General features: G+C 40.3%; 1 protein-coding gene across 1 annotated transcript in view; it reads right to left on the bottom strand.

The window, feature by feature from the left end:
• Window positions 1-12853, bottom strand: part of NELL2 (neural EGFL like 2) — a 303898-nt gene that overhangs the window by 127676 nt on the left and 163369 nt on the right. Inside the window, exon 14 of the mRNA XM_046642268.1 lies at window positions 6843-6968. Within this exon, the coding sequence (XP_046498224.1) occupies window positions 6843-6968 (126 nt within the window). The remainder of the gene's footprint in view (window positions 1-6842; window positions 6969-12853) is intronic.

The raw sequence follows: 12853 nt of genomic DNA, 5'->3' as shown, positions 1-12853 counted from the left end.
GTAAATTAGACAATAACCCTACCATGTCCCATATCAAAGTTCTGATTTAAAGATAAGTGAAAGAAATGTGTGACAACTCATGAATTTTTCACAATCACTCACACACGGTCCTGACACAACACATTTTTACTATGCTCTCTTTACTCTTATTCTGCAATCTGGTGCTCTTAATCAGTACTTAGCTGAAGTGAGTTAGTCAACTACATATAATATTCAATGTCTATGGCAGGCAGCCTTTAAGATGGTCCCCCATGATCCCCACCTCTTGATATTCACGCCTTTCTGTAATCCCCTCCCTTCGGTATGGGCTGGACCTAGTGATTTGCTTCTAACCAAGTGACTACAGTAGAGGTAATAGGATGTCACTTCTGTGTTTAGGTTACAAAAGATGGTCGTTTTCGTCCTGCTAGCAGGTTCTCTCTTACTGGCCTTGATGAAGTAAGCTGCCATGTTGGAAAGGCCCACGTGGCAAAGGAGTTGAGGACAACCTACAGACAATAGTCAGTGAGGATTTGAATCCAACAACAATCATATAGGTGAGCTTGGAAACGAATCCTTCCCCAGCCCTGGCTGACATCTTGATTGAGAGACCCTGAAGCAGAGGACCAAGCTATGCCATGCCCAGACTCCTGACCCACATACACTGTGAGACAATAAATGTGTGTTATTCTAAGCTGCTAAATTTGGGCTTATTTGCTATGCAGCAGGAGATAACTAATACAATGTCATTGCCTTTGATAAAAGAACTTTAAGTAAAAGGAAGCCTCTTACATGGTATCAGAAGTTATATGAATGGGGCCAGCCTGGTGATGCAGTGGTTAAGTTCGCACGTTCCACTTCTCAGCAGCCCAGGGTTCGCTGCTTCGGATCCCAGGTGCGGGCATGGCACCGCTTGGCAAAAGCCATGCTGTGGTAGGCGTCCCATGTACAAAGTAGAGGAAGATGGGCATGGATGTTAGCTCAGGGCCAGTCTTCCTCAGCAAAAAGAGGAGGATTGGCAGTAGTTAGCTCAGGGCTAATCTTCCTCAAAAAGGAGGATTGGCAGTAGTTAGCTCAGGGCTAATCTTCCTCAAAAAAAAAAAGAAGTGATATGGGAAGAAAGTACAAATCACTAAAATAGGTGGCAACAGACAGACAGGGAAGCACTATCTGAGCAGTCAGTGTGGCTTGGCCTTGCCCCAGCAGCAGCACACAGGAGGGACAAGGCCCTGATCTGAGAGAAGAAACTCACCCTCAGTGCCCAAACCGAGGACACCCTGGGCTGGGATGAAAGGAGAGCTCCAAGACAAAGTGATGCTACCAAGGGGTTACACACCCACGGTGATGTTAGATTGGGAGCAGAACATGAAGATGAACTCCGTTCTGTGGAGCACTCGAATGGCGAGGAGGCGCAAGGACAGTCAAACTTTCATTCCAGCTAATGTGTCAGAGCCAACAATCAAGGAAGGAAATGAAAGGCATCTGTTGAGCTTCCACTTCAATAATCCTGTCCTCCACAGGTGTCTGTTGCTAAGACACTGCTATGATTACACTCCTGGCATGTATAATCTTTTTATTCCTCTATATGAGTTCTCTGCTCTATGCTTTTCACAAAAATCCCAAAATAAAACTCAAATAATACATCCATTTGGAACAAAGGTGAATTAGGGTTTACTGAATAACCAAGTCAGAGAAGGTAAGGGTGGCTAATGAGGCGGCTCCCAGCATCTCAGTGCTCAGGTGAGCTTGCACAGAGGCAGGCTCGTGTGGACACACACCACTAGGCACTCTGATGATCAAACCATGGCCGGGCTGGAAGTGATCCATGGATATGACGGCTATACTGAGATGCTGGATAAAGGCTCTGACAAGCCTGGAAACCGCTACACTGGAGCTGGTATGCTTCCCCCACTCACTGACAGAGTCAGATAGCACAGACTCCTTTCTAAGCTTTTCATCTTTAAAAAGGCAATTCGGTTCCCTGAGCCTTTGAGCCTGTTCCATTTTGAGCCGACTGCTAATTGTATGCGTGCACATATGTGTTTCAGAAAAGAGATAAGCACATAGCCTTGGCCTCCTCACTAACTGTGCAGACACGTCACACTTGTTCTCTGCGAGTTTTCCAAACGTGGCCTGAAGTTTTCTAAACATTAACCCTCTCCTGGTAACCACAGTACACATTCTTCTAGAGATGCTTTCTTGATTATGTTTGTTTAAAAATAGCTTTTCACGATTAATTGAGTCCTGGGGCTTGGTTTTTTAATTTGCTTTTGAGGCCATGTTTATATTTTCAAATTACTCAATAAGAACTACACAGTGTAATAATACATAGCGAACTACAGGAGATGAATGAGGCGTTGTTAATGTTAGGGGCCATATTTTAAATTGTAAAATGTAAAGTTGTCTGATTTTCATGTTTTATGAAATATACCGCAATTTTATTATATTTTGCAATGCTCATTCCAGGAAAAGAAAATTTGAAGTGGTTGTTCATAAAAATGCAAAAGTCCCTCCCAATAGTCATGGCAACTAGTGGCCGGATGGTAGGATTGTCTGATTGCTAATAGTGATTCTTTAGAAAAGAAATCCACAGAGAAGCAGCCAGGCTCATCAAATCGGCCCTGCTTGAGAACTGAGCAGACTCACTAACTCTTCAGAGATCAGATCCTCCACACAGATGAGTACGCACAGTCGGGCCCTAGATGCATGCATCTAACCCCACGGTACCCCAATCTAACACCCAATCTCCAGAACAAGAGGGGCCTCCCCCATCCTAGGGGGTATAACAAACCCTCCTACAGGAGGCGTTTTTCTAACTTCCAGAGAAAGTGCTATTCAGTTACGCCAAGTGTCCCTTTCTCTTTTAACGCCGCTATTCAGGGGCCATAGTAAGTACAGTTGAATGAACAATAGCATGCTGAATCCACTGCTCCAGCAAAGCTACCTGTTTTACAAAAAATAGCTCAGTTGAAAAGGAACCAGAGAAAAGTGCCCAGCTGACAGGGCCCCAAGGAAATAAGACATTTCCTCAAGAGGACAGTTGGTCCAATCATAATAGAAACAACAACAGTAGTTGCTAACATTTATTAAAGATTTCATCTGTGCTAGGCTTTTTACTAAAGATAGTGCCAAAGCAGTGGACAACAAAAATAACCTCATTTATTTAGGATTTTTTTTGTGAAAGCTGATATGCATGCTTTCACTTCTTATTTGTTATCGTTGTTCTCTCTGACCTGGGGTTTTTGTGGCTCCCTATTCTCTCTGCCATTGTCCACCATATTCTTACTTCCTTTACTATCTATTTGCCAGTAATTATGACGGCGCACACACACACACACACACACATACACACACACACACACATTGAATTATCTGTCTTGTTCTGTACTTGAGATTTTAATAAATCCATTGAGAACTATTTTTAAATAGCTGATAAAAAATAGTTCTTGTTCATCCATACAATAAATTGCCAGCTTCAACTTAAATTGTTTTTGGAAGAATGCAGAATAAAAAAGAATAATGTTATGGCTGCCTTTCCAAAATATCATCTCTTTAAACACTTTAGACCAATTACCTTTTCTAGCATTACTAGATAGGGAACTTTAAAGAAACACACACAAGGCAGCTATTTGGGGCGGAAGCATGCATGGGTTACAACTGATTTAAAATCTTTGCTTCAGTTGTCCAGTCGCACACCCTTCTCTCTAACCTTTGGTGTATGACAAAAGCATCCAAGACTCTTAAATGCTAGGAAACCAACAGCAATAAAGAAAAGTGAAGAGAACTTAGTATCATCATAAAATTCACTGCTCTTTGTCCATAATCACCAAACTAAACAAGCCTGACAAACAGGATGACCATGTTAGAAAAAAAGTGACTACAATATTATAAGACCATAAAATGTAAGCACTAGGGGTATTCAATGCTATAAAAAGTGAAGTACTTTCAGAAGTGAAAAGTACTTTCAGTTCCTCCTTGGGGAACACCAAGGGAGGCTCTTTGTTTAACAACAAAAATCAAGTACCTAATAGAATTTCCTGTGCTTAGACAATTTATGGACCTGCTGTGATGTGTGACATGGACCAAAGCCAGCATCAGAAGGTCCTGGAATAACAGCAGCAGTTAGGGTCAGTAGAAAGCATACTGAGAAAGCATCAGGATAGTGTCAATTGAGAGGCCCTAAGAAATCCCCTCTGCCCCCTCTGCTGAGGCCTGCAATCTCACCATTGGAGACTCATTCTCCTAGGTTAAGCTAAGAACAGATTTTTCATAAAAGAAAGGAGAGGGAAGAGCTTGGGGGAAAGTGGGCCCTACTGAGAAGAGGTCCCTTTTGTTGACAAAAGCCAATAAAAGGACACTGGATACCATATGAAGTAACAGAAGCCATCACTATATGGGGCCTAAAAGAAACTTGAAGAGGAAAAGGGAAAGATAAAAAGAAAGTGTACATCTTACAATTTTGATTGGGTGATCCTCGGGCAGAATTTCTCAACCTTGGCTTTATTGACATTTTGAGTCATGGAATTCTTTGTTAGAAGGGAGGCTGTCTTGTACTAGAAGTCCTGGGCAGGATAAAGATTAATGACTCAGTTGGAAAGGAATCAGAGAAAAGCTCCCAGTGGAAAGGGTCCCAGAAAACTAAGACATTGCCTCAAGAGGATAGTTAACCTAATAATAATATTATAGGATGTTGAACAGCATCCCTGGCGCCTACCCACCAGATGCCAGTAGCAACACCCTCCCTCCCACAGTTGTGATAACCAAAAATGTCTCCAGATATTTTCAAATAGCCTCTGGCAGGTGGGAAGGCAAATTGCCCCCATTTGACATCCACTGCCCTAAAGGATCCATTTACTTCCTAAGCTGGGCAAGACCATTTCCCCCATTCTACCTGTCTACCCTTTCCATTCTCCTATCCCCTCTCCAAATATTTGCACACCAGTGGGAAGATTACAAGCTTATCAATAGACACCAAAAAAATCAGAACTCCTCTTTTTAGTTGTAATAATTAGAGCAGAGAGACATATCAGGAGGATCTGAAATGAATGCCTCTTTACTCAGAACATCTTTGTTCTTTGGTAATTCCAAAATTCTTGGTTTCATCTTTCTTTCTAGAGATATTTTATTCTTTGTCCAATACACAAGACCAGTTCCAAGAAGAGATATCCACTAAGACTCAAAAAGATTTGTCCAATTTAATTAATGCTTATGTGAGTGAACCAAGAAAGCCATTAGTCCAGATAAGCAATCAAAAAACTTTGTTTTGCATAAAAATTGTTATTTTTGCAATCAGAGATACTGAAGAATGGGCTTCTAACATCTTGGCTGTTGTGAACTGACTCCTTCCCTTTCATTCCCTTCCCTTCTCTTTGTCTTTTTTTTCTTTCCTTCCTTCCACCCTCCCTCCCTCTCTCGCTCACTCCCTTTCCTTCCTTCCATCTTCCCCTCCGCCCCTCCCGCCCTTCCTCTCTTTTTCTTTCCTTTTAGGTATATCACGCTTTCCTCTATGAAAACAAGAAAGGATGTGAGAAGGAGAGAGATTACAAAGCAGTAATAGGAAAAAAATAACACTCTCACTGGAAGGAAAATTATATTAATGAGTTTAGAAGAGTACAAACTGCTGAATCATTGGTGCAAATGGCACAAGTGAATCATTAGTGTAACTGGACAACAGAGTCAGAGACCCAGAAAATGTGATTTGTATTTCTTCTGCTGACTTCTGATTTAGGATTCTTATTATAAGATCCGTAGGGGAAAAATTTCTCTTGGAGTTGAAGGTAATGAATTGAAATAATCTATAAGAAAGGCATTTTAATTACTGAACATTATAAATTGAATAACGTATTTCTACATAAATATGAATCTTTTCCCCTATTTATTTTTGTATGGTTTCAAATTAAAATAATGGTGAATAATATAAGAGCTAAAAATAAAGAGGCTTATCTTCTGGCCTCTGTTTGCCTCTCACTAACCATATAACCATGAGCAAGGTGATTAATCTCCCTGAGCCTCGGTTTCCCGATTTGTGAAAGTTAGGAAATTGGACTAGATTATCTTTTTTTTTTTTAAAGATTGGCACCTGAGCTAACAACTGTTGCCAATCTTTTTTTTTTTTTTTTTGCCTTTTCTCCCCAAATCCCCCCCAGTACATAGTTGTATATTTTAGTTGTGAGTCCTTCTAGTTGTGGCATGGGGGATGCCGCCTCAACATGTCCTGATGAGTGGTGCCATGTCCGTGCCCAAGATCCGAACTGGCAAACCCTGGGCCACTGAAGCGGAGTGCGTGAACTTAACCACTCAGCCACGGGGCCAGCCCCTGGACTAGATTATCTTTACGAATTCTTCCCTCTTCAAAATTTTATGATCATGAGGAAATTATAACTCAAATTATCTGAAACTGAAAGGATAAAACTGCAATTCTACCAACTATGGAAGGTAATTACTCTGCAGTGTACATAATTTCTATGCCAGAGCCACAGGGTTATGAAAGCAAAAATGGCTTCTTTTATTGATCAAAGTTCTTGACTATAAAGTAATGTGTATTGCTCTTAGATTCTTCTGTAAATTAGAATGCCTATGATGAATTTTCAGATGGGATAAGCAAGATTGATTTGGTTCTTTCGCGTTTCTTTACCTTCCTAACAGGGAGTATAAACCTTATCCAGAGCAAACAGGTATTTTTTTCCTTAGAACAGATTCAGAATTAACTACCAAATCAAAAACCAACTGCTTTAGCTTATGACTTGTTTTGTTGGAAGGGAGTATTTATGGCATACTTATTTCAAAAATTAGAGTTAAAAGAACCTTTTAAAAGTCAATTTAAGGCATAGAAAGATTTTATTTCATAAACAGCCACCGTTTACCTGTACACGAATAGTCATCAATTCTGATGTATCCAGTTTTGCAGATGCACATGAAAGAACCAGGGGTGTTGACACACATCGTATTCTCACGGCAGTAATGGCGCCCTTCAGCACACTCATCAATGTCTGTGAAGAACAAGTAGGGCAAAGAGGTCAACAGTGGTCAATATTCTAGAATTTTCTGTAATATTCTTTGGTAGGAGAGGGCAATAATTACTAATTGAAAAGCATTTTTAAAAAAGGATTCAAAACATCTCTAATAAGAACGTTTGATGTTCAAATGACAGAAACCATAAGAGTGTTTTCCAACAGCTCCTGCTGGAGTTTCAAAGATGTCTTGCATCATTTTAAATATATTTGGAAATTTTCAGTGCATTCACCTACCTGTTTGATAAAATGAATCAAAATGTACAGATTGAGTTGCCTTTGAGTCTTAGAAGCTTCAATTACTGAGCCTACCATATATTATTTTTTGATGCACCGACTATTCTGCATCTTGGGGAGACCCTGCAGGAGGTCAATAAAGCATTCAATACATACCAGAACTCGACTAACTTTGCTTAAAGATATGAAATCAATCACATGTAGTTTATTAGAGATACAAGAAGAGATATAGCTACCCCGGTAAGCATCTGAACAGAGATGAAATTATAATGTGGAGACCTGACATAAATGAGAAATTGTAAAACAGTAAAATAAGATATCATATTGAGGAACTCCCATAGTAATTCACACAAAGTTTGAGTGTAAAGACTTGCAGATGCTAAGCCAGAACAGGCACAAAAACTAATAGGGAAGAATGTGTATTTTGATAATAAAACTGTCCCCATTTTATATGGAACATAAAGTATTTTACCTGTCTGCATGGAACATAAAGTATTTTACAGCTATTTTATCATTATGTAATACTCTTTATTAAAGGCCTTAATGCATTGACCAGGCAAAGTATTTCTTTTCCAGAAGTCTGCTTTCTCAAATCTTTGTGATGAATCCACAAAGTAGCATTTCCCTCATTAGTACTATTAAGAGAAATGGATCAATTATAGGAGCTAGGTGACCCCCTGCCACAGGAGTCATGCTATTCATGTAACCTCAACTATATTCCCAGTCCTGATAGTGTCGAAAGAAGTAACTAACACAATCTCAGGAAGCTATGTTTTAGAGATAGAGGGCTCCTGGCAGTCATCTGAGCTAACTACTTATTTTACAGATGGAAAAACTGAGGCCTAAAGAGACTCAATTTCTCATTCAGGTTCTAAATAAAAGTCAACACAATAAATTCCAAACCTCTTAGCATATAAAGCCCTTCCAGTTTGGCACTTACTTTGCCAGCCTTATATCCTATGACTTCATACCTTTCTCCTCTCTCAGTGTTCTGGCCACAGTGAGCTTCTCATCATTCCTAGAACGGGCCATGCTCTTTCATACCTACATGCCTTTACAGATGCTGTTCCCTCTACTCCTTTTCTCCCTATCACCACCCCCAGTGGCTCTTGCCCACCAGTGGATTCATCCTTCAAGAATCTGCTTAAATGTCTCTCTGTGAAAACGTCCCCAGTGAGGTAAAATGCTCCCTATGCAGTGCTCCCTTGGGACTTTGTAAATGTTTCCATTACAGATTCACCAATTGTACCTTTATTAATATTTGCAAGCTTCTTTCCCCCCAATAAGCCATATATACTCCTCAAGGTTAGGGATCATCTATTACTGTTTCAACGCTGGCTGAACATTATATTGATCTGGGATGCTTTGGGGAAAAAAAAGAAAAAACCTAGTTCTTTGGCCGGCCTTGTAGCACAGTGGTTAAGTCCTCATGTTCCACTTCGGCGGCCCAGGGTTCACCAGTTCGGATCCCTGGTATGGACCTCTGCACTGCTTGGCAAGCCATGCTGTGGCAGGCATCCCACATATAAAGTAGAGGAAGATGAGCATGGATGTTAGCTCAGGGCGAGTCTTCCTCAGCAAAGAGAGGAGGATTGGCGGGAGATGTTAGCTCAGGGCTAATCTTCCTCAAAAAAAGATAACAAACAAAAACTAGTTCTTGAGCCAACTCCCAAACCCCTACTCCAAATTCTAATTTAATTATCTGTGGTGGAACACAGGCAATGATTTTTTTTTTTTTTTTAATCTTTACCATGATGAGTCTAATGCAAGGGTCAGCAAAAATTTTTAGTAAAGAGCCAGATAGCTAATATATTAGGCTTTGGGGGTCATAAGACCTCTGTCATAACTACTTAAGTCTGCTAGTGCAGCATGAAAAGAACTACAGACAATACGTAAATGAATGAGCCTGACAATGTTCCAATAAAACTTTATTTACAAAAACAGATGGTGAATCAGATTTGCCCATAGTTTGATGAGCCCTGGTCTAATGCATAATCAAGGTTAACAATTACTGAATATATAATTCATTTTTGTATCCAAATACCTTGTAGGGTGTCTAGGACATTATGGGGTCAATAAATACCACAGAATGAATGAATAAATGCTTCAGGGCTAGTTAAAGGAAGATCTTAGAATGGCTCTCAGATTTTCTGGATTCTAGTATAACAGTCTTCTCATGATACCTACTTCTACTTCTAAATGTTTGCACAGCAATGCAAGGAAAGTATCACATTCAATTATAGTCTAAAATTCAAATGACAAGCACCCAGGGGAATATGAAAACTCATTTGCTTCCAAGGTCTTAAGATCATTATAGGAATCATATGGGATTATTAATGTGCTCAGCTGGATCAATGGACTTTAACCCAGCCCCTCTGAGAGGATGCTGCAAAAGAAGTGAAAGTTACTGGGAAAGCCATAGCAAGAGTCCCCTGGGCTTAAGCTTATGAGCTGGAGGGATGGTCAGCAAGAAGTCCATATGCACAAAGGCATGAAGCATTTACCTTCGGGGATGAAAGAGCCAAAAATAACAAGCATAACTCAGTGAGGACATCTTAGTTATCAGAGGGAAGAATTATTCTGAGTACACTGTGGCCCCTCCTCAAAACAAGAGTAGTTCCCAATGAGAGACCATAGTTTCTGGTAGAGTCAAGGAAGAAGCTTCAGTGCCTAGAGCAGGGGCGGGTCTCAGCTAGAGCAAGCATCAGTTACTGAAGGCACTGTCCCTCTCTCCAAGAGCATCCTGGAGAAGGAAGCTGGCCCCAGCAAGAGTAGCTACCAGACTGGCAAGTCACACTATAAGTACATATGAGGAGCTCCAGATCCCTCCCAAGAACACTTAAGGAACGGGAAATTTGAGCACACTAAAGTCCTGCAGGAGGAGGTGGGGCAAAGAGCCAGCAAATTCAGGTTATTTCTGTTAATGTGACCCTATTTACAGCCAAAAGTTATTGAATAATTTGGTTTATGAAATAAATAGGGATAGTTTGTGCAAAGGTAAGTTGGCTTTCTAATACTGTCTCTCACTTTGTTGATTGCTAGACTGTTGTGGGACATTGACTGTCCAATGTTCCTCTAGATGTTTTACTTTTGAGCTAGTATGTAGTCAGAGAAAACTCAACAAAGGGTCGTAAAGCAAAAATGAGGAACTTAATGTGAAGCCTTTTAAAGAACTTGTATGATTTGGATCACAGAGAAATACCGGATTCATGGCCAAGAGATATAAAGTGTCAGGCCTGCTTCCTGGAGCAGTATTGTGAAGGAAAAAGAGGTAAAATACCAAAAAATATCTCAACACTGCAACTGTCAATTGCTGTTTTTAATTTTCCGCGTCCCACCTTCAGAAGAGGAACTCCCAAAAGAGCTGCAGTTACCTCCTGAAACTGCAAAGCTACACAAACGCCATTTCCATTTACACGTGTAGGTACTCAGAGGCACAAAAATGGCATGACTAAAAAGTAATCTGGTGGAAAATCACGTTCAAAACTTAGTCCAGGGTATATTTTAGTTCCAAATCTCAATTCAAAAATGTAATGAGTCAAATCCTCACAATTTAGTTCACTTCTCTACACATTTATTGAATGTTTTCTGTGTCCAAGTCACTTTACTGGATTTGCAGTCATATTGATGACCCTAAGGGGTAGAACACAGATGAACAGGATCGGGGACAGAGTATGCCTCACTATCACTTTCGACTAAGCAGAGAGGACTGCACAAAGTTGGCCCAGAAGGTAGCTTCCTGCCAAATGGAATTATTCAAACATGAGCTGGATGTGCTGTAGGGATTCAGGCAAAGGGCACATTGCTGGACCATGTGGCTTTGTTTAACATCCCTTCCAAAATTTAGTATAAAGAGAGGTAAGCACAGACGCTGCCTTAAAAGGACTTATAATCCACAAAATAGTAATATCATCATCATCATCATCCAGTTAAGTGCCTTCTATGTTTTAAGCCTGCAATTTAGTGAGAAATATCTCCAAGAGAGGTTCATGGTTCCTTGAAAACAGAGTAATGCATGATCAAACAAGCTTCAGGACCACTCTATTACTATACTTCCCCTATTCCCCTCCTTAAAATTCACAACATACATTAGCAAATTACAGGGTCTGAAATATCCAGTTGTTTTTTTAGAAAATCTTCATTCCTTTATTCAACAACTATACAATGGACACACACTATGGCCATTATGCTGCATTAGGCCACAAAGACAAATTCTAGCTGGAGAAACAACACTTAAATGATAATGTTATGAAGCAATGCATACTATAAAACAGAAACATATACAATGTGCATTAAATAGAGAGCAATCAACTTTTTTAAACACAGTGATTGTTCGGAGTACCTATTAATGCGAACACATTTGGGAATTTATATTTGGTGATATTAATAATTTTATAACTCTTCCCTTCCCCAACTTGAGGAGTTAATAATGAAATTAAGAAGCCAGGACATAAGTTACATGATAACAACATGAGGGCTTATATAGAGAGTGAAGAAAGAGAGAGAGAGAGAAAAGGAAGGAAGGAAGGAAAGCAAGGGCACACTACAAGGACTGGTATGCAGAGAAAGGTTAACGACTAGGGGCAGAGGCGACCCAGGAAAATATAATGCGTGGCAGGGCTTGAGGTGGATTGTGAAGAAGTAGGCTGAAAGTCACAGACTGGCACAGAGTTGGAGGGGGCTACCACAGAACAGAGTTTCCTGCAATCAGAGATGTTCAAAGATGAGCAGGAATCCTACAAAGATTCCAGTCCAAGGTAGGTGGCACAGGCAGCCAAACCAGGAAACATTAAGGAACAATGAATATTCCATTTGACTGGAGTTTGCACAGGAAAAAAATGGAAATACAGTTATGAGACAGGAGACATAAGGTGAATGCACTTAAATGTCCAACAAATATGAGGAAGGCACCTTATTTGCTGTTATATGAAAGCATGTGGAAGGAGGGGGTTGGGAAGTAGCATAGAAAAATAACCTCACAAAAGTTGGTAAGATGGTGCAATTGTGGAGTTGATAAGAGAGGTGCAATCAAGGTGAGGAGAATGTGCACGAATTAATACAAGTCTGAGTCTTAGGTGGTTACTAAATCTAAAGTAACCTCCCCAGCCACAGTTTCTCTATATTACTTATCAGCATCTGAAAGTATCCTATGAAGTTATTTGTTAACATGTCTGTTGTCTACTTCTTTTGGAATATAAGATTCAGGAGGGTAGAGACCTTCTTCTAGAACAATGACTGGCCCTCACTAAATCTCTGCTGAATGAATCAATGAATCCTTTCACGGCCTTTCATCTGGAAGGAGAAAGGATAAGAATCCTCATTCACATTGGTCTGACCTGGAGCTCAACATGGCAGAGTGAATCCTTTGTCCTCCCAGTACACTGCCCAGGCATTTACTTAGACATGAAATGGACTATTTCTGTACGAATGCTGAACACAAGCCATCATGGTGAAATAGTCGCGTATAGTGGAAGAACACTGGGGTGGGAATAAAGAAGCCTGGATTCCAGTCTTGGCTCTATTATAAACCTGACAGTCATTTCATCTCTCTGGACTTTAATTTCATTATCTATAAAAACAAAGGCTAGAGTTCTTCAAGCTATGACCAGCCCTCAAACTTTACAATT

The sequence above is a fragment of the Equus quagga genome, chromosome 1, assembly GCF_021613505.1.
Source record: "Equus quagga isolate Etosha38 chromosome 1, UCLA_HA_Equagga_1.0, whole genome shotgun sequence".
Classification (NCBI taxonomy): domain Eukaryota; kingdom Metazoa; phylum Chordata; class Mammalia; order Perissodactyla; family Equidae; genus Equus; species Equus quagga.
The sequence above is the reverse complement of the archived record's forward strand: the minus strand, read 5'-3'. Positions and strand labels throughout refer to the sequence as shown.